The following is a 23537-nucleotide window of genomic DNA, read 5'->3' on the forward strand; positions in this document are numbered from 1 at the left end:
TATCCAGTTTTCCAAAATCAAGTGAAAATGAAAGAGAAAAAATGAAAAATGAGTGATTTAGTGGCCATAAAGGTAAATATATTCTAATGAAAACGGACCCATTTCTATGGATGATTTGATTATAAAACTTATCGTAGTTTTGACATATTTTGCCGGGATGGGGGGGGGGGGCAAAGTGGGGTCAGAAGGGGAGTAAACTAATTTTTATGATGCATAGTTGACCCCCAACCCCATAGCAAATTACCTCCTCGATTATTAAAATAGTGATCAATGGACTGGCTCTAATCGCTAAAAACTCCATGGACAGATAGTTTAAGGGGTGACCTAGGTTGCAGAGGCCGGTTATTTCTTTGATGTAAAACCTGTTTTATTTATTTACGGCATAAGATTTATTAAAGCATTGAATTTTGGTTCTATTTATATGAGAGACAAACGGCTAAGGGCTATTTAACTATGAATTTTTTTGGTTTGTCCAAGAAAATAAAATATATATCATACAAGTTAAAAAAAAATCAACATGAGCGAACAAAGTTTTAAGCAGTAAAATTAGCTAATCAATGATCATAAATCATAAAATTCATGATGACATCTTTTATGAAAAAATAGCATGAGGTAAAAGCATGTATCTTCGAATAGCCACGCAAATATGTTCAATGAGTATGAATGGAGGAGATTTCGTTTCGGTAATATCTGTATCTAGATTTTCCATTTTATTTATCAGTCTGATTCGAGTGTTTAGGAAGCGAACATTAATTGAAGCACTTTTCAGTAATGTAGTAAGCTATAATTTCTTTGATTTTAGGGTTAAGGTCTATAATAAGCCCAGAAATCAGGCAAATAAACAAAAAAGGTATCATTAGCTTTTATATTCATGATTCTTTTTTAATTCGTTCTTATTATGTATACATATATATGAAGTTGAAAAACGATCTAGGTAGGTCAGAAGTTTGAGAAAATTCGTTAAAAGCCTTTTTTAATTGCAAATTTTGACAAGGGATTACAGCTTTAAAAAAAAACCGAAAGTTTGAAGTTTAGTAGAAATCGGTTTTAGAAATCGGACTTGCTGTCATAATCAAATAGTCTTTGAATATATCTTATTGTGAAAAGACCTTAAATTGCGTAAAGAGCAAAAAACAGGTAATTGCAAAAATATTTGTATATATTTTAAAAAGGGATCACAATAATTCAAAAATTAAATAAAATAAAACCCAAAGTTTGAAGCTTAGTACATATCGCTGTTAGAAACCGGACTTGCTTAAGTTTTGAAATAACCGAAGTATAAAAAGACAACGAATTGTCTCTAATTGTCTGCGATTATATATATATATATATATATATATATATATATATATATATATATATATATATATATATATATATATATATATATATATATATATATTAGTTGAAGGAAGCCTGATAATTTGATTAATAGAAACCTAAATAGAAACCTTGGCACCAATTAACAAAAATATGAAACAAAAATCATATAAATATAAATCATCAAAATGATCTATTTAAATTCAGTATCTGAGGAGCCTCAGGAATAGGCGAAAATGGGAAGTAATTTAACTCCTTCCAGGGGAGGGAATCTAAAAATAATCGATATATAAATTTTAACTTAAGGGAAAAATGTTGTGTTATTATAATATTTGATTCAGAGGAATATTTCATGTAGATTCTGCAGTTTCTCCAAAAGGAACTTAAAACAACAATGTTGGTGAGATTATCCAGGGACAATATTGGCTAGAGGACTAGGATTCGACTGAAAGAACGTCTGTGAAGGCGCAAGGGTTGTTAATGTTGACCAAGATGTGCTTTTCTACCTCTGGCTATTTTCCAAATAATTCTTCATAAGGAATTATCTATATTTGCTTAAAGCGGAAAAATTTACATATCTTTATTTTTCTGAATATAAAAAGTTTTAAAATACATTTCGGTAAATCGACAAAACTGAATGCAGGCTATAAATACTGTAAACAAATAGCAGTTAATTAATGAATAATATTTAACTAGCCTATGTTTCATAATACTTAATTAATATTATAATATAGTTAATAATATTTGATAACATTTATAATTAGTTCAATTAATTAACATTTCATTAAAAATTAAAGTTTTACGGCAAAGCATTGAAACCACTAGGGTACAAATAAATATTTTACCCAAAACTTTATACACTTAAAAAATCTTCATTGAGACATGCGGACCTAGTATTAATTAACTTAAAAAATTCTTTTTTTAAGTAGAAGAAAGGAGAAATATTAAAACTTAAAACAAACTAAAATGATTTTGAATGTGTAGAGGGTTACCCTCTCCTTAATACCTCCCTTTTTACGAGTAATATTGGACTTTTTCCTCTGATTATTTAAGAATCGCTCCGAAAATAGTAAGGTTTTATTATAATAATAAGCTTTCTTAAACGTTGTGAAAACCTTTATAGCAAAGAGCCAGATATTGAGCAGGGTGTAATCTCTAATATACATAATAATTTCTGTTCGTTTTAAGTTTTACGTTGCTCCTTACTTTCAGTTGAAAAAACTTTTTTTGTATTTAATCTTACATCATTTTTCAATATAGCCGAGAAATCTGGCTTCTCTCCTTAGGGAAATCCCTTCCCCCGTAAAAAATACTTCATGGAAAGATTCTCCTATGTAACCCCTCCCGCCCCACTAAAAAATTCCATTGACAAATCTCTTTATACTTCCCAATCACCAATACCATATGTCAACAACTAGAAAACTAGTAAATCTCATATCTTGCAGCCCTTTATCCTGGGACTCTGGGGTCAAGTCACACACAAGGAAATGATTATCTAAAAATTTTGATCTGGTAAATTTGGGAAAAAGCTAGGAGGAAGGAAGCTAGCTGCCCGTTAGTATTTGTGGCTGCTTAACAAGGGCAAAAGAAGTTTTTAATTTTGGATCATATACGACGTTTCTCTATTTTCTTGGGGCACTGGTTTAATACGAGCACCCTTGGAAAAAAAACACATATCTGTGATCTTTTATTTGGTAAAAAATGTACAATTCCACAGTTTTGTATGCAGAAGCTTAAAACCTCTACAAGAGGGTTATCTAATATGCTGAAATCTGATGTGAGGATTTTCATAATGGTCAATTGGTATTTTGGGGGTGATTCTTCCCTTTTTTCAAAAATTGTACAATTTTTCTCAAGGTTCTAACATTTGATGAATAACATTAAACTTGATGAATTTTAAATATTTTGAATGATCATCAAAATTTGATTCTTTTCCTCTGTCTATCGTTATCAAGAGTAGGCTTTGAGTTAATATTAAATAAGAAAAACAAGTTTTTTTTAACTGAAAGTAAGGAGCGACATTAAAACTTAAAACGAACAGAAATTACTCCGTATATGAAAGGGGCTTTTCCTCCTCAACGCCTCACTCTTTATGCTAAAGTTTGACTCTTTCTCTTAACTTTATTTCTTAAAACAGTAAAAAACTTTATTCGTAGAATCGTTAGTCGTTTAAAACATTAGTCGTTTAATCGTAGAATATCAGAAATAGGCTTATTTGAAAAGATATTAAAAGCTCTATTACCTTTTTTATCTGACTGAAAAGAGTGGAGGGCAACTTTTCCTCCTTACCCCCTTTTTCCTTAATTTCCTCCGATCAAAAATTTAAGATAACCATTCTGTTAAACAGAGCTGAAAAGTCTAGTGCCTATGCTTTTTTTATTATTCAAAAATATACTATATTATTAAAAATATACAAATGGTTTTCTTGTACATGTTTTGAATTCTTCTTCTTTTCTTTATTTTATCCAGTGGTATTTGATCCATACTAAATTATGCTGGATGTAACTCATTTCCTTTTCTTTTTTGTTTTCTTGATAATGGGCTGGTGATACTTCATGTAATACTTTAATCCCTTATGTGCCTATACCTTCGGGGGTAACTTGAATCCCATAGCCCCTGGGGAAATGTCTGCAAGTCAGGAGATTTGCCCGTTTTCTCTGTATACTGTTTGTTATTGTGAAACCTATATATATATATATATATATATATATATATATATATATATATATATATATATATATATATATATATATATATATATATATATATGTGTGTGATTTGCGCTATGTACGAGAATAATACTGCTGCGGTTAAGGTAGGAAATGAGGTTAGCAACTGGTTTTGTATTAAATCAGGAGTTAAGCAGGGTTGTGTTCTATCCCCCTTTATATGGATCATTTTGATGGACTTCGTCTTAAGGAGCACAGGAAAGGCAATTGGAGACCATGGAATCAAATGGGGAGGAAGAACGCTCCTGGACTTAGATTATGCTGATGATTTAAGCATATTAGATGAAAGTGTGAGCAAAATGAATGAATTTTTAGAGGTTTTACGAGTTCAGGGTGCTAAAATAGGCTTGAAAATTAATGTTAAGAAGACTAAGTCACTAAGGTTAGGAATAAGTGAAGATGAACAGGTGACCTTAGGTAACGAAAAGATTGATCAGGTTGGGAGCTTCAGTTACCTTGGTAGTATTATTAGTAAAGATGGTGGGAGCAGTGAAGATGTTAAAAGTAGAATAGCTAAAGCTCAGGGTGTTTTTTCACAGTTAAAAAAAGTTTGGAAGAATAGAAAGATAAGCCTACAAACCAAGATTAGAATATTGGAAGCTACAGTGATGACAGTGGTCAAATATGGCTCTGAAGCATGGACACTCCGAAAAGCAGATGAAAATTTACTAGATGTTTTCCAGAGAAATTGCCTACGGATTGTTCTGGGTACCCGGCTGACTGACCGTATTTCAAACAGTAGGTTGTACGAAAAGTGTGGTTCAATCCCGCTTTCTGGGGCTATAATGAAAGAAAGGTTGAGATGGCTAGGCCACGTTCTACGGATGAAGGATGACAGATTACCGAAGATTGTCCTTTTTGGCCAACCGTCTGGGGCTACACGGAAAGCAGGTCGTCCTTGTCTGGGTTGGGAGGATGTCATAAATAAGGATTTAAAGGAAATGGGAACTTCCTGGGAGGGTGTAAAGAGGGAGGCTTTAAATAGATTAGGTTGGAGGAGGAGCGTGCGTAGCTGTGTTGGCCTCAGGCGGCTTGGTGCTGCAGTGAGTTATTAGTAGTAGTAGTAGTAGTATATATATATATATATATATATATATATATATATATATATATATATATATATATATATGTATATATATATATATATATATATATATATATATATATATATATATATGTTATATATATATATATATATATATATATATATATATATATATATATATATATATATATATATATATATATATATATATATATATATATATATATATATATATTTATACATATAACACCTCTAGTCTTTTTCTCAAAATGAACCAAACTAATAACAATTCTTCAGCATCTCAAATATTCCAAGTTCTTCCCCTCCCCTTAAAATCTTGGAGTCATCAACAGATACAGACTAAAGACAATATTTAACTTACAAACGATTTTAAATTTTATAATTTGAAGCAAGTAACACATTAGAAAATTCACTCATGAGTTATACAGTATAGGGGTTATTATAGAACTTAAAATAAATTAGAAATTGTGCAGGTTCCTATCCCCATCAACACGGATCATTTTGTAAGGAGCACAGAAATGGCAATTTGAGGAAACGGAAAAACACGAGGAAGTATATAAATCAATTGAAATGAACAACTAAAATAAAATAAGTAAGGTATTGAAGTAAATAAATGAATAAACACTGAAAATAAGTTATGATTTGATAACGGCTAATTTTACAAGGAAAAAAGATAGATAAGCAAATTCTACATGGTCAAAATTTCTCCCTAAATCTTCAGTTCTAGGGTATGACCACACTCTTTGTAGGATGAGGGGAGTAACATCGGGAGCAACCTCCTTGCTCTCTTAGATGTTTAGAATATTGCATGTATTTTATTATAGTTTTAGTAGAACTTGCACATTCATTTTTTTTTTTTTTTTTTTTTTTTTTTTTTTTTTTTTTTTTTTTTTTTTTTTTTTTTTTTTTTAGTTGTCCTCTTCCTTAATATCGTTTTATATTAATGAAATTATGTTTAACTTTATTTCTATGGATTGCAGCTTCTCTTTTGAATTGACAATGATTTTAGCCACGAGCTGCCATGCAGGACAACCTCTATAATAGGTAAACCCCACTCAAACGCAAACGTTCATTCAATAAGTGTAATAAAGATTCATATATTATAAAGATTTTTAATATGTTTATTTTTTTCAAAATTTAGCTACAAAATTTTGCAATCGTTCATTCAATAGGTGTAATAAAGTTTCATATATTATAAAGATTTTTAATATGTTTATTTTTTCAAAATTTAGCTAAATTATGGTTTTTGTTCTTCAAATTTAGGCAAAACTCGAGAATATACTGCAAAATATACTGTGAAAGGGACATTTCTCCGGTTTCAAATTTTTGTGTTTAAGTTGTTTGGATATTGAACTTTTACATAGGCTTTGATAAAAAGAAATAAAAGCGATTTGCCGTCATTTTGCTATCCAAAAGCCCCAAATCTCGCAAAATTGTCTTAAAGCAGTAACAATTATAAATAGTCACAGTGATAAATAGTTTTATTCAAATTAGATATATCAAATTGGACTGTCAAATTCATAAATTAATGATTCAGCACTAAGCTATTGAACATTATTTCGCGTAATTGTTTGAACCATATAGTGGTCCTTAAAAGGGCTGTTCGTTAGGAATCAGTTACAAAGAATTAGGGTACTTAACAATCCAGGCCACAGATACGACGAATAAGTTAAATATAAGTTCATTCAATCAGATATGCCTCACTGCCTTCTTAAGTGGCCATCATACCCGAGCTTTAAAGCCTCAAATCAGTTTTAAAATCCAGAGCAAATTCGTGGACAAATCTCTGAAAGGTAATTTCGTTATTAGCAGCTCTTGATTCAATTTATTGGAGCTGGCAAACTTTTCGCAGTTGAAACCTTTAGTGTCGCCATGAAGTCAAGAAGAGGCTCACATTGTCTGCGGTCCGAAGGTAAGTGACAATGCGAATCAATATATGCAAGACTGTCACTTAGTCATACCGTGGCCCGGCCTCAAAATTGGGTACAAAGTTGTTTTTTTTTTCTTCTTAAAACTAGCAAATTGACATTGCTGACCGCAAGAATAATCTAAATAAGACGCAACTTTAAGAAAGAATTAGTATTCCTCCCAGGGTGACTGTATCGAACAAATAGGAAAAATTACGTGAGAAAATATGGTATCCTCTTCTGGATAAGTTGCGCATAACAAAAAAAATTGACTGAGTTCTGTTTTTTTCCCATATTCAGTAAGGACATCGACCCACTTATCGGCTGGCCGATGTATCGGTCGGGCTCTAGTCATGACAAATTACGTGTTTTACGCATCATTAATGATTTCAATGTATTACCATTTTTCTACCCGTTTTATGTCTACTTGTTATTATCAAACATCTTTTTAAGCGGTCTCATAAAAATTAACTTGGGTCTAGCTGTATCTTGAAATCACCAAATCACCTCACTTGTTTTTCAAACAGTTCGTGGTAACGAACTGTAGTAAGGAGCGATCCGGCTCAATAGTAAACGAAATTTTAGAAAATGGGATACATCAAAACAATCGGATTTTTGTGCTGATCTAAAATTTATAAGTTTCATCAAATTTACCCCCTAAAATTCATAGAATCCTAACGAAAATCACACCATCGCATTCAGCGTATCAGAGAACCCTACTGTCGAATTTTCAAGCTTCTATCTACAAAAATGTGGAATTTCGAATTTTTTGCCAGAAGACCGATCACGGGTACGTATTATATTTGTTGCTTTTTTCCCAGGGGCGATGGTATCGATCCAGTGGTCCTAGAATGTTGCGAGAGGGCTCATTCTAACGGAAGTTAAAAGTTCTAGTGCCCTTTTTAAGTGACCAAAAATATTGGAGGGCACCAAGACCCCCTTCCACGCTCATTTTTTTCCCAAAGTCATCGGGTCAAAGTTCTGAGATAGCCATTTTATTCAGCATAGTCGAAAAACTTAATAACTATCTCTTTGGGGACGACTTACTCACTCACAGTCCCCGGGAGAGGGGTTACAAGTTACAAACTTTGACCAGTGTTTACATATAGTAATGGCTATTGGGAAGTGTTCAGACGTTTACAGGGGAATTTTTTCTTGGATAGGGAGGGGGATTTAGGGGAGGGGTTACATTATAGAATCTTTCCATGGAGGATTTTGTTATGGGAGGAAAGAATTTTCATGAAGGGGGTGCAGGATTTTCGAATATTATTTAAAACAAAAAACATTGAATGCAATGTTACGTATATTTTTTATTAATAAAAACGTTCGTAAGAAATTAAAAGTTCTAGTTGCCTTTTTAAGTAACCAAAAGAGTGAAGGGCAACTAAGCCTCCTCCCCCATTCCTTTTTTCTCAAAATCGTCCGATCAAAACTAAGAAAAGGCCATTTAGCCAAAAAATAAATAAATAAACAAACAAAAATGCAGATTTTGTTCTAAGCAGCCAAAATCAAAACATGCAATAATTCAAAAACATTCAGAACTTAAATAAAAAAAACAAGTTTTTTTAACCGCAAATAAGGAGCGACATTAAAACTTAAAACGAACAGAAATGACTCCGTACATGAAAGGGGCTGTTACCTCTAAAGTTTTTTCGCTGTTTTAAAAATTAGATTTGAGAGAAAGAGTCAAACTTTAGCGTAAAGAGCGGGAAGCTGAGGAGGGATCAGCCCCTTTCGTATATGGAGTAATTTCTGTTCGTTTTAAGTTTTAATGTCGCTCCTTACTTTCAGTTAAAAAAAACTTGTTTTTTTTTATTCAATAACCAATTAAAAACGGGAGTTTCAATGAAAATTTTCCCCGGTCATTTTCAACTTAAAAGCTGTGACGCAATCGAGGTTAATAACAGGATGTTTTTTAAGAAGCTCAGTTTAAAATTAAATAAAAAACAAATTTTTTCACTGTCACTAATTGCTTTACAAAATAAGAACTGTGATAATTACTTGTTTCTTGTTTCTAGTTTCTAATTAAATTTCTCATTTCATATTTCTCATTTCTAATTTCTTATTTTCATCCATTTCAGTTCTTGTTTGAAGATTTTAACACTGATATTATCAGTGATGATACTTTGAAAGATTTAATCTCAAAAATCAAAGAACTTCAACCTGGTATTTTGGGGGACATACAATTTGAAGAAAAATACACTAACAGCTGTCAAAAACAGGATGATAAGAAAACAGCTGATAAAATTATTGAAGCTGCAATTGAAGGCAAGTTAAATTTATTTATTTTTGAGGTACTCCCGCGCAATCCAAAACATACCATAAAAGGTTGCTGATTGTGTCACAATGAAAAGTGACGGATGACAGAATTCATTAAAATGTATAATTTGGGCTGTATATTTGTAAATGAGGGATGGTGTGTGGGGACAAAATTATGCTATGTTATTTTAAGCCCTCCGCTACCTTTCTAATGCACACATATTTAGCCTATATTATATTTTACCATAAACTAAAGTAACAGCCTATGTTTTCATCAATTTTGAATATGGTCAGCCTTAATTAACTTCTATAATGTGTTCAAGATTTTACGGAAATAAAGTTTTTAACACTGTTCTTCTTTAAAATAAGTATTTATTTGATTATTTAACCTTAATTCCATGACTGAATCAGTCATGATAAAGCCAATAACAAACACAATTCTCAAAAGGAGGGCCAAAGTCTCCCCCACTGTTTGGTCACTCGATAAAAAAAAGTCGATAAAATCGTGCTATTTTTTGACACAGCTAGAATTCTTTGTTTGGTTAAATAAAGACCATAAAAATACAGATATGTCTTGCTATTGAATTATTGTTATTGAAACAAAATTATGCTTATTATTGAAAAAAACTAAGTACTTCCATGAGATTTGAAAAATGAGCAGCCCTGATCTGAGAAGTATTCTTTTGTGCATTCCCCATACATCTATATATATATATATATATATATATATATATATATATATATATATATATATATATATATATAAATAAGTTGTATGTCTGTGTGTCTGTCTGTGGATCAGGTGACGTCATGTTTCTGTGTTGACTGACGTCATGAAATTAGTTGTCGTCATTTTTGCTTTGACGGTGACGTCATTTTAAGATATTTAAGACATATGTTCACGTAGAAATCTATTAATGTTTAAGTTTACAATGACTGATGAACTTACCATGGCAAAAGCCGATGAAGATGCTCAAAGAGTCTATGCCTAAGAACTTGCTGCTGATAGAGAAAGTCAGAAAAGAAAGCGTGCCGAGGAATCAAAAGAACAGCAAGGAAAAAGGCTTGAGGCTGATAGAGAAAGAAAGAACAGAAAGCGTGCCGAGGAATCAAAAGAACAGCAAGGAAACAGGCTTGAGGCTTATAGAGAAAGAAAGAACAGAAAGCGTGCCGAGGAATCAAAAGAACAGCAAGGAAACAGGCTTGAGGCTGATAGAGAAAAAAGAACAGAAAGCGTGCCGAGGAACTACCAGAGCAACGCGGAAGCAGACTTGCTGCTAAAAGAGAAAGTGAAAAAAGAAGGCGTGCCGAGGAATTAACGAAATCAACAATATTGTTTTGACCAAGATTCGAGACCAGGCAGTCCTTTACAAGTCAGTCGACACAGTTTTGGAACCAAATGAAGCGGTTAATTATCCATCTGAATTTTTAAATTCCATAGATCTTTCAGGGTTTCCACCACACGTGCTACAACTAAAAATAGGCGTACCAATAATACTTTTAAGAAATATAAACCCACCAAAGCTTTGCAATGGCACTCGACTTGCCGTAAAAAAAACAATGGAAAACCTAATAGAGGCCACAATCTTGACAGGGCCTTTTGAGGGTGAGGCTGTTCTTATTCCTCGCATTCCCATGATTCCAACGGATCTGCCTTTTCAATTTAAAAGATTGCAATTCCCAATTCGATTAGCATTTGCAATCACCATTAACAAAGCTCAAGGTCAATCATTAGAAAAATGTGGTATAGATCTTAATACTGATTGTTTTTCCCATGGACAATTGTACGTTGCATGTTCGAGGGTCGGTAAACCTGACAATCTATTTATATGCAGCGACAATTGGACAGCGAAGAATGTTGTATATTCGCAAGTTTTACGCAGTTAATTTGTATTGTATCTATCTATCTATCTATCTATATAAAAACGAGTTGTGTGTATGCATGTTTGTTTGTTTGTAAAAAGAGCGTTTGCATATGATGTCATTATTAGTACATACGGCTTTGTATATGCAGAGACAATGGGAAAGCCAAGAAGGTTGTATATTCGCAATTTTTACGTAGTTTAACTCCTGCAGACGAAATGAATGCTTGCCTAAAAAATTCTAATTTATGGGCACACGTAAAAATATTAAAATTAACTACAAATATGCGTGTCCGATTGCAAAACGATGACTCTGGTCAAACAGTAGACTCAATTTCAGGACGTATACAACTACCTGCTGATTTCTGTAATTTAGTGACGTCCAAAAATGAATTGATTGCGACACAGTTTTGGAACCAAATGAAGCGGTTAATTATCCATCTGAATTTTTAAATTCCATAGATCCTTCAGGGTTTCCACCACACGTGCTACAACTAAAAATAGGCGTACCAATAATACTTTTAAGAAATATCAACCCACCAAAGCTTTGCAATGGCACGCGACTTGCCGTAAAAAAAAACAATGGAAAACCTAATAGAGGCCACAATCTTGACAGGGCCTTATGAGGGTGAGGCTGTTCTTATTCCTCGCATTCCCATGATTCCAACGGATCTGCTTTTTCAATTTAAAAGATTGCAATTCCCAATTCGATTAGTATTTGCAATCACCATTAACAAAGCTCAAGGTCAATCATTAGAAAAATGTGGTATAGATCTTAATACTGATTGTTTTTCCCATGGACAATTGTACGTTGCATGTTCGAGGGTCGGTAAACCTGACAATGTATTTATATGCAGCGACAATTGGACAGCAAAGAATGTTGTATATTCGCAAGTTTTACGCAGTTAATTTGTATTGTATCTATCTATCTATCTATCTATATAAAAACGAGTTGTGTGGATGCATGTTTGTTTGTTTGTAAAAAGAGCGTTTGCATATGACGTCATTATTAGTACATACGGCTTTGTATATGCACAGACAATGGGAAAGCCAAGAATGTTGTTTATTCGCAATTTTTACGTAGTTTGAAACACATATATAAATCTATCTATATTCACAGGTGGGACACAGGGACACAACTACAATGGCGCATAACTAATATGGTGCGTAACGACTTACGCGCGCGGGGGGGCTTGGGGGGGGGGGCGCGAAGCGCCCCACCAACTAGGTGTTGGGGTGGCGCGAAGCGCCACCCCAACAGCTAGTATGGGTATAAATGCAATCTAATTTAGGAAAGGGTATGCTCAAAATAAATCAATAAAATCCCCTCTCCTTTTTAGCAAAGATGAAAAAAACTCTTCCCTGATTTCAATCAAGCCCCCTGTCTCCCGATTTAGACACTTGCCTTTAGGCATGAAACAATTTTGAAGAATAATACGTGAGAAATATTCATCTAGGGGGGACTGACTTCATAGCTTTTAGATTGTTAGACCCCCGATAGCCATTTGTTGATGGCACATAGGAAGAGAAGGAGGTGACTTGAGAATTTTCCCATATTACTGATCAAAAGGATCCCACTTTTTAAAAGAGGTCGCCTTAATATGTACAATTAAATATTTTTTAACCCCCTCTCCATTCCAGAAATGTGCCTCATGACAACAGGAAAATTCCTATGGTTGGATTAATGAGTTTATAGGCGACTCTGAAAAAAAATATTATTTGTTAATTTTCCCTCTTGCTTTTTTTCTCTGTGTAAACCCTATATTATTTTTTGTTTACCTGTTTATGTCCATCATTTAGTGTACGTCCTGTTTACGTCTATTAGAACAAATACGTTTGTTTATTCTTCACCTGTTTGCGTCCGTGGATCGCCGAGCAGCTGAAACAAAAGTAAAATTCTGAATTCGAGGTGTCAAAATTGCAGCCTGGAAAGACTATAAATACAGACTATGATGTAATTAAAAAGAACAAATAATTTGTGAAAAAAACTTTAGCGTAAAGAGCGGGGAGTTGAGGAGGGAACAACCCCTTTCATATACGGAGTAATTTCTGTTCCTTTTAATTTTTAATGTCGTTTATTAAACTATAATGTAGTTTAAATGTTTCTGAACGTTTTTGAATTAATACATGGTTTGATTTTGGCTCTCCACACATGAATAATTAAAACAATCAAAATTTGCAAATTTTTTTTTTTTTTTTTGGCTAAATGGCTTTCTCATAGTTTTGATCAGACGATTTTTCTCAGAAAAAAAGGAGCGGGACAGTAGGCCTAGTTATCCTCAAATATTTTGGTTATATAAAAAGGCAACTAGAACTTTTACAAGCGTTTTTATTAGTAAAATAATACGTAATTTACGAATTAACTTACGTAAAGAACTTCTATATTCATATGTTTTTATTACGTATATGAGGGGTTTCACCCCCTTGTCAATACCTCACTCTTTACACTAAAGCTTAAATTTTGTCCCAAATTCTTAAGAATTACCCCTAAATCACAAAGTCCGTAGAATAAATAATTGTAATTAGTAAAATTACTTCAGCGTAAAGAGCAAGGTATTAGGAGGTGGCGAACCCCTCATATGCGTAATAATTTCTGTTCGTTTTAAGTTTTAATACTGCTCCCTACTTTCAGTTGAAAAAGCTTTTTTATATTTATTTTTTCATTGTTTTTAAAAAAAATGGGGAGAAATGCTATCAAATTCGTGAAAATTTTCATCCATCATGACAAATTCCTCCATAGAAAGTTCTCCCCACATAAATCCCCTCCCAACCAAATAAATTCCCCTGAAAGTGTCTGTACACTTCCCAATAACCATTAAAATATGTAAATATTTGTCAAAGTTTGTAACTTGCAGCCCCTTCCACGGGGACTGTGGAGGAGTAAATCCTAACCAAGGACATTTATTAGATTTTTCGACTATGTTGAATAAAATGGCTATCTCAAAAATTAGATCCGCTGAGTTTGGTAAAATAAATTAGCGTTGGAGGGGGCCTAGGGGCCCTCCAATAATTTTGGTGACTTAAAAAGGCACTAGAACTTTTAATTTCTGTTAGAATGAGCCCTTTTATGACATTCTAGGACCACTGGGTCGATACAATCACCCCTGGGAGATAAAAAAAACAAAAAAACAAATAAACTTAAATTGGTTTGGACCTTAAGGGTCTGGTGGTGTCTTAATACTAAGGCTACTACTAAATCCAACAAAAATTTCACTATCTAATTTTGTCTGCTTCAAACTCTATACACTCACGTTATTTTTCAAACTTATATAGTACATATTTTTTTCTTGGACAAACCAAAATAGTCTATAAATAGATACCCCTTGGCCATTTGCAGGCCGAATAAATAGAACCAGAAATTAAAACTTTTAATAAATTTTATGCCGTAAATGATGATTTGATTAATGATTGGCATCTTTGTCCCATTCCCCCCCTTTAGATTTTTCTCATTAGTACCTTTGCCAGATTGGGCCTCCTCCAAGATTTTTCTTCGCTCCACTCCTGCTTCTGGGACTTCGGTTGCCCCTTAAATTAGCTGTTCGTGGAGTTTCTGGCGAATAAAACCAGTCCATGGATCATTATTTGAAAAATCGGGGACGTCATTTGCTATGGGGTAGGGGAGGCAACTATCCCTCCAAGATCTCGGTTTGACTTCCCTTTAGACCCCAATTTTCCCCCATCCTTCGATTTATTGTCATAAATAAGATAAGCTTTAGTTCAAGAATCCATCTAAAGTTCAAGCAACAACGCCAAGAGGTCAGTTTTCTTTAATGTATAATTACCTTTAAGGTAACTTTATTGCACTTTTTCAGTTTTCACTGTCATTGTCACTTGATTTTGAAAAACTAGCACAAGCTACCCCCCCCCAGGATTTTGATGAAGTTACGCCACTGAAAGAGACTGTGTTATGTAAAAATAGAATTCTAATTCTGATCAATATTTGCAGAAATAAAATCCCGAGAAACGAAATCTTCAGGCGGCCACCCTGGACATCCCTGGACATCTGACAGCTTGCAAGATAACATTTCTATGACTGGGTCACAGCCTACCACGAGTATGAATATGATGCAGTGGCAGTCTATGCAATGTCAGTTTGCTTCAAGACAAATACCTAGTGAGCAGTTTTTGCCGAATAGTATGCAAAGAATGCAAAGTTAAGGAGTAATCCCCTTGAATGATCAAAATTCAGTTAATATACAGACTTCAAGGTAATTTTTTTTCGTTTTTTTACAGTCCTAAGATTCTCACAGAGAGGCAAACATTTTGGGTAACAATTCCTGATGAATAATATATAATAATCCAAGGATAGTCGGTAAACCGTTCATAGGAAAACCTAAGCCACAGGGGCACAATTTTATGTCCCTCCTCGATGAATTACAGTTTTAATAGCAATAATAAGCCAAATAAGGGAGGTGAATGCCTCTCTAGTAAATGGAACTCTATGTTATTATGGACCTAATTATTATTATGGACTTAAAATTCTTGATTATTAGAGCATCTTGTTTTGATAATTTGAGGATGCATAAGAAAAAAATAATGGAAATTGTTGTATTTGCCCAGTTTCAGTTTTACAGTCTCCTATTCAGTGGGAAAAAAATCTACAAGAAACCATGGGGCTAAAACTGAGGCTAATGATTATAAGATTGATTTAAAAAAAAAAGAAAACTTGTAACTAAATTCTACCATTAAGGGAAGGAATTTGTCACCTCTTACATTGTGCCCAATAGCACGATAAAGATACCAAGAAAGTTTTGAATTTCTTAAAATGTGTATTTAGTCTAAATTAAAAATTTTAGTTTTTTTATCACTATCATACATTTTACTACAGAATATAGGTTTAATAAAATTTTACGAGTGGACAATAGAAGTCAATCTTGGAAGCTAAACTCTTATAAATCGACCATTCTTTCTATTTTAAAGGGATTAAATGGACCGAAGGAAAAAATCACTAAGTTAGTTCTTTAATCGCTCAGTTAGTCTTTTTTTTTCTCAAGAACTAAAGTTATACTTTTTCATCAGGTTTGAATATGATCAGCTTTAATTAACTTCTATAACGTGTTCTGGATTTTACGGAAGTTTTTAATACTGTTCTTCTTTAAAATAAGTGTCCCTTTAATTATTTAATCTTAATTCAATGACTGAATCAGTCTTGTATAGAAATAATAAAGCCAATAATAAGCACAATTCTCAAAAGAAGGGCCGTAGTTTCCCCCATTGTTTGGTCATTCGATAAACAAAAAATACGTCGGTAAAATCGTGCTATTTTTTTACACAGCTAAAACTCTTTGTTTGGTTAAATAAACACCACCAAAATACAGATATGTCTTATTATTGAATTATTGTTTTTGAAACGAAAATTATGATAATTATTGAAAAAAATGAGGTATTTCCATGAGATTTGGAAAATGACCAACCCTGATCTGAGAAGTATTTTTTTTTTTGTGCATTCCCCATACATATGGGTATGCATATAATCTAGTTTAGGGAAGGGTATGCTCAAAATAAATAAATAAAATCCTCTCTCCTTTTTAGAAAAAATGAAAAACAAATCTTCCTTGATTTAAGTCAAACCCCTGCCTCCCAGTTTAGACACTTGCCTTTAGGCATGAAGGAATTTTGAGTAATAATACCAGAGAAAAATTCATCTAGGGGGGGGGGAGACAGATTTCATAGCTTTTAGATTGTAAGACCCCTGATAGCCATTTGTTGATGGCACATAGGGAGAGAAGAAGGTGTCTTTAGCATTTTCCCTTATTACTGATCAAAAGGATCCTACTTTTTAGAAGAGGTCTCCCTAATATGTACTTTTTTAAATGTTTTTAAACCCCTCTCTGTTCCAGAAATGTGCCTCATGACAGTAGGAAAATTCCTATGGTTTTATTAATGAGTTTATAGGCTACGCTGAAAAAAACATTTTCCTATTTATTAATTTTCCTTCTTGTTTTTTTTTTCTTCGTGCAAATTCTATATTAGTTTTTGTTTACCTGTTTATGTCCATCATATAGTATACGTCCTGTTTACGTCCATTAGAGCACATAAGTTTGTTTATTTTTCACCTGTTTGCGTCCGTGGATCGGCCAGCAGGTGAAACAAAAGTAATATTCTGAATTCGAGGTGTCAAAATTGCAGCCTGGAAAGACTATGAATACATGCTATGATTAAATTTAAAAATAAACACATAATTTGTGTAAAAAAAAAATTAGCGTAAAGAGCAGGGCGTTGAGGAGGGAACAGTCCCTTTCATAAACGGAGTAATTTCTGTCCGTTCTAAGTTTAAATGTTGCTCCTTACTGTCAGTTAAAAAAACTTTTTATTTTTATTTAATTTCTGAACGTTTTTGAATTCATGTATGTTTTGATTTCGGATCTCCGCACATGAATAATTCAAAAAAACTGCATGATTTATTTTTTTGGCTAAATGGCTTTCTCATAGAATTATCGGACGATTTTGAGAAAAAAGTAGCGGGGGAGTAGGCCTAATTACCCTCCAATATTTTGGTTGTTTGAAAAGTCAACTAGAACTTCTAATTTTTTACTAACGTTTTGATTAGTAAAAATATACATAACTTACGATTTAACTTACTTGACGATTTTCTATACTCGTATGTTTTTATTACTTATATGAGGAGTTTGACCCCCTAGTCAATACCTCGCTCTTTACACAAAAGCTCAAATTTTGTCCCGAATCCTTAATAATTACCCCTGAATCACAAAGGCCGAGGAATAAATAGTTGAAGTTAATAAAAATACATCAGCGTAAAAGACAAGGTATTAGGAGGCGGTAAACACCTCTTATGCATAGTAATTTATTTTTGTTTTAATTCTGCTCCTTACTTTCAGTCGAAAAACTTTCATATTTATTTTTTCATTGTTTAAAAAAATGCTAAAAAATCCTGCATCCCCTTCATGGAAATTTTCTTCCACCATGACGAATTCCACAAAATTTTCCCCCGCATAACCTCATCTCGTCAACTCCCCCCCCCCCAACTAAAAAATCCTCCTGAAAGCGTCTGTACACTTCCCAATAACCATTACAATATGTAAACACTGGTCAAAGTTTTCAACTTGCAGCCCCTCCCACAGGGACTGTGGGGGAGTAAGTTGTCCACAAAGACATAGTTATTAGGTTTTTCGACTATGTTGAATAAAATGGCTATATCAGAATTTTGATCCAGTGACTTTGGGAAAAAATGAGCGTCGGAGGGGGCCTAGGGGCCCTCCAAGTTTTTTCGTCACTTAAAAAGGGCACTAGAACTTTCAATTTCTGCTAGATTGAGCCCTCTCGTGACATTATAGGACCACTGGGTCAATACGATCAACCCTGGGGAAAAAACAGCAAAAAAAACGTGGCAAAAAATATATATATGAAAGGGACTGCTTCCTCATCAACGCCCTGCTCTTTACGCTAAAGTTTTTCACTGTTTTAAAAAAGAAGAGTTGAGAGAAAGAGTCAACTTTTAGCGTAAAGAGCGGGGCATTGATGAGGAAGCAGCCCCTTTCATATACGAAGTAATTTCTGTTCGTTTTAAGTTTTAATGTTGCTCCTTACTTTCAGTTAAAAAACTTGTTTTTTTTTATTTAGTTGCAGTATAGGTTGACGACAAATGACTTAAAAACAAGCGCCAAGGCTAGAGAACTTTACTTTTTATACTTTCCTAAAAAAAACACATTTTTCCAGCCAGGTACTTTTCTATGGTTAAATGGCGTGTGCCGAACCGCCTAAAACTCGGTAAAGATTTATTTATTTGATTTTTGGAAAGGAATTTTTTTTAACATTTAATCAATAATATTTTATATTCATTTAAATATACTTATTACATTCATAGCTATAGCAAATTTGCAACCAATTGCCTTTTCAAACGTTATAGCCTAAAAATTTCGTGTTCAACTTTCAAATCGTTTCACCGCCCTCGAGCATGAACACTCAAATGAGTCTCCTGAGGACGGGAACTCGAGCGGGTCGTCGGTTAACGAAGATTGGCAGAAGTTCCAAAATACACTACAGGAGGTAGCTCTCGAAACTCTTGGAAGAGTGAAGCGAAAGCGAAGACGGTGGATGTCCGAAGAGACCATCCGACTTGCAACGAAGAAAAGTCTGTTACCATCACGCCACTATGCTGAATTCAAACAGCTACGCAAGCTATGTCACCAGTCGGGCAGAAAAGACAGAAGGAAGTACTGGGAGAATATGGCGGTGGAGATGCAAAAAGCAGCTAGCCTGTCTGATACTAGGAAACTGTATCAGCTTCTTAAAGAGTCCACTGGGAAGAGGTCGAAGAACTCGGCCTCTGTAAGAGACGAACACGGTAACATCCTCACGAGTCGTGACGAAGTCGTTGACCGTTGAAGCGCCATTTCCAGAAACTCCTAAATCCCCAAGTCGACCCTTCATCACCTGCTCCAAATCTTCAAGTGACCCAACCTCCCCCACCTCCTTCATCAACGCTCATTAACCAATACGCAGGAGTCAAAATAGAGCCCCCTGACGAAGAGAAAATCCTGGCAGCAATAAAGAAGCTGAAGAATCATAAAGCGCCGGGAATTGACGCCATACCAGCAGAAATCTACAAGGCAAGCCCCAGGCTTCTTGCACAGAACCTAGAAAAACTGCTCAAGAAAATTTGGATACAGAAGGAGGTTCTCCCAGACGATTGGAAAGTGTCAATTATCATCCCCCTGTATAAAAAAGGGGATAAAGCTGAATGCAAGAATTACCGGGGGATATCGCTCATAAGCATCGCTGCCAAAATATTTGCCATGATTTTACTCAACCGCTTCAGCTCAATCAGAAACACGACCACACGCCCAAACCAGGCGGGCTTTCGGCCAGGAATGGGCTGCATTGATCAGCTCTTTACACTCCGGCAAATTCTCGAACACCGCATGAAACACAATCAGATTACTATAGCCGTCTTCATAGATTTTATAACGGCCTTTGACTCGATCGTTAGAGATGGCATATGGGCTGCGATGCAAGAGGACGGCGTCCCTGATAAGCTGATATGCCTTATTCAGGCATACTACCAACACGTTCGTGCCTGTATACAAGCTGATGGAGAGCTGTCCTCCCTCTTCGACATCGATTTCGGGGTGAGACAGGGCTGCATCCTGTCCCCCATCCTCTTCAACTTTGTTATCGATTGGATCATGAAGCGCGCCATGCAATCTGCCAGAGGCGTTGAAGTAAGCCCTGACTTCTCCATCAAAGACCTTGACTACGCGGATGACATTGCCTTGCTAGAAAACGATATAGATCATGCGCAAGCCATGCTGTGTAATGTTGCTGCTACTGCAGATTTGGTTGGGCTGAAGATCAGTAAGGATAAAACCAAAATTCTGACAAATTCTGAGGATGTACTCACAAGGGGCATCTCTATCGACAACTCCCGTTTAGAGGTCGTTGACCAGTTCAAGTACCTGGGATCCCTCATCGACATTTCCGGCGGCTGCAGTACGGAAGTCCAGAGCAGAATATCATCAGCATCGATAGTCTTTGCTCAACTTAGGAAGAACCTGTGGAGACAAAGAGACGTCCTACTAAAAACAAAAATCCAGATCTTTGAAGCAACCGTCCGCTCCGTACTCCTTTACGGATGCGAGACATGGCCCCTGAAAGCAGCGGATGTTCATGCTCGCAAAGTATTCGACCACTCCTGCCTGAGACAAATCCTCGGTGTCTCCCTCCGAGACAGAATTAGCAACGTCGAAATTCGTAGACGATGCCACCAGAAGCATGACATTGAAGCCCTAATAAAAAAAACGCCGCCTAACTTGGTTTGGCCATGTTTGTCGGAGGTCAGATGACACCCTCACTAAAAAGGCGCTATACTGCAAACCCCTCGCACACTGAAGAAGAAGCGAGGTGGACAAGTCAAGACTTGGCTTAACACACTCAAGGCGGACCTAGAGCCGATTGAGTGGTTTCCGACGACACGGCCGAAGATGGACAAGCAGTGGCTTGAAATATGTGCACCACACACACACGACCGAGCGGCTTGGCACTCGACCGTCTGCCAGATCATAGCGCCAGGGAGAGCTGAAGAGCTTGTGTCCTGAAACAAGTAAAAGTAAGTAAGTAGTCTTGAAAAGAAATTATAATTCTTTCCAAATAAGAAATTTCGGCTAAATTTTTCAATTCTTTTTTGTTTAAAACATCGCTTTGAGCCCGAATTTGGTCAGCCGTAGCTGAGTTAAGGTATCTGAGTTTTGCAATCTGAGTCTTGCCTTCACTTTTTATGGATACAAATATTCCTCAAACCATTAGAATTCGAATAAAAGGTAGTCAAATATACGTAACCAGGTCAAAAACTATTTATGAGAAATATTTGGATCATTCTAGAGAAGTAGGTTACGGGGGAAAGATACCTTCGAGCTTTTCTAAGATTTCCCTGATTTAACTGTTATCCCCATGCTTTTGCGTAATTTGCCTCTTCTATCTTTCCTCCTAGCCCCCCCCCCCAAACTTAGGTTTTTAAACCAAAAAGGATTTTTAACCAAAAAGGTTTTTGTATTTATAAAGGCGGATTGCAATCCTTCTTGATTATAATTTATTCTAATGTTTAAAGCAACTAAAGACATGTTTGGCCCAAGGTATTTTACCCTTTAACCCCCCTTTTTTCCTCATACCGCCTAAGTAGTTTTTCTGATTTTTATTTAAGACATAAATTATTCTTTTTATCCTAATCAGTTATTATTTTTATTTGTCTATTCCTTAGTAGTTCCTCTTTCTTTATAGAACTCTTTAAACTTTAAAGTTTTATTACCTTTTTGTTTTCTTTTAGGTCTACATCCCTCGGTCTATTGACTGGTTATATCACGTGATTTGAGTTATAGATGGCACTGCTTAAACACAATCACAGGACATAACAGTATAGACTGCTTTGGACTTCATTCAGGAAAATTTTCACACATGTATTCAAAACAAACATATTAAAAATGCTCCATTGCAGAAGGAAAATCAAGCTTAATGTTCACTTCGCAAGCACATGAATCAGTACTATCTTTTTTTTCAAGAGACAATTAAAATTACGACATCTTTAGCTTTTTGTGTGTCTACTTTTCTAAACTAAAGCCAGTCATTAGAAAAATTCAAAATAAAGCCTTACCACGACACAAGGTGTGCATTTCTACAGAAAGTACAGCCTGATCCTCTCTCTCTTGGAATGTTTATGCCTACCGGCTAATATCTTGGATTCTGCAAGATGAAGACCTACTATAGAATAGTCATACAAAAATAAAACTACAAATTTAAGCCAAATCGGCTAAACAGGGAAGTTTCAGCCTTCAAAATCTACAAATCCAATCCTACCTAGAAAATTTAAGCATAATTATTATTTTGAACGTTTTGAAAAGCTGACTTTAATGATGATCCTTCTAAAGATTAAATAAAAAAACAAGCTTTTTTAAATGAAAGTAAGGAGCGACATTAAAACTTAAAACTAACAGAAATTACTCCGTATATGAAAGGGGCTTTTCCTCCTCAACGCTTCCCTCTGTACGCTAAAGTTTAACTCTTTTTCTTAGCTCTACTTTTTAAAAAAGGAAAAAACCTGGGCGTTGAGGAAGAAAAGGCCCTTTCATATACGGAGTAAGTTCTGTTCGTTTTAAGTTTTAATGTCGCTCCTTACTTTCATTTAAAAAAACTTGTTTTCTTTATTTAATTTCTGGACGTTTCTTAATTCATGCATGTTTTGATCTTGGCTCTCCGCACATAAATAATTAAAACGAAATTTGAATATTAATTTTCTTTTTGGCTAAGTGGCTTTCTCATAGTTTTAATCGGAAGATTTTGAGAAAAAAGGAGAGAGGGAGGAAGCCTAGCTACCCTCTAATTTTTGATTACTAAAAAAGACAACTAGAACTTTTGATTGTTTTACGAACAATTTCATTAGTAAAAAATATACGTAATTTAAGAATTAACTTACGTAACGAACTTCTATATTCGTATATTTTTATTACGTATATGAGGAAGTTCACCCCTCGTCGATACCTCGCTCTTTACACTAAAGCTTAAAGTCTGTCCCAATTCCTTAAGAATGACCCTTGAATCACAGAGGTCGTAGAATAAATAGTTGAAATTACTAAAAATACTTTCGCGTAGAGAGCGAGGTATTACGAGGAGGTAAACCCCTCATATGCGCAATAATTTCTCCTCGTTTTAAGTTTTAATGTTGCTCCTCACTTTCAGTAGAAAAAACTTCTCATATTTATTTTTTTCCTTGTTTTTTTAAATAATGCAAAAAAATCCTGCGCCCCTTCATTGAAAGTCTCTTCCCCCATGAGAAGTTTTTCCATGGAAAGATCCTCCCGAATAACCCCCCCACCTCAACTCTCCCTCCCAAACCAAAAAAAATCCCCCTGAAAACGTCCGTACACTTCCCAGTAGCAGTTACTAT

General features: G+C 34.8%; 1 protein-coding gene across 1 annotated transcript; it reads left to right on the forward strand.

Moving 5' to 3' along the window:
* Positions 1-659: 659 nt before the first annotated feature.
* LOC136036582 (uncharacterized) lies at positions 660-22255 on the forward strand. The gene is made up of 4 exons (XM_065718885.1): positions 660-776; positions 9104-9290; positions 15090-15257; positions 21924-22255. Exons 1-4 carry the CDS (start codon positions 660-662, stop codon positions 21944-21946), a joined length of 495 nt encoding a protein of 164 aa, XP_065574957.1. The 3' UTR covers positions 21947-22255.
* The last annotated feature ends 1282 nt before the right edge of the window (positions 22256-23537 follow it).

This window comes from Artemia franciscana, chromosome 15 (genome assembly GCF_032884065.1).
Source record: "Artemia franciscana chromosome 15, ASM3288406v1, whole genome shotgun sequence".
Taxonomy (NCBI): Eukaryota; Metazoa; Arthropoda; class Branchiopoda; order Anostraca; family Artemiidae; genus Artemia; species Artemia franciscana.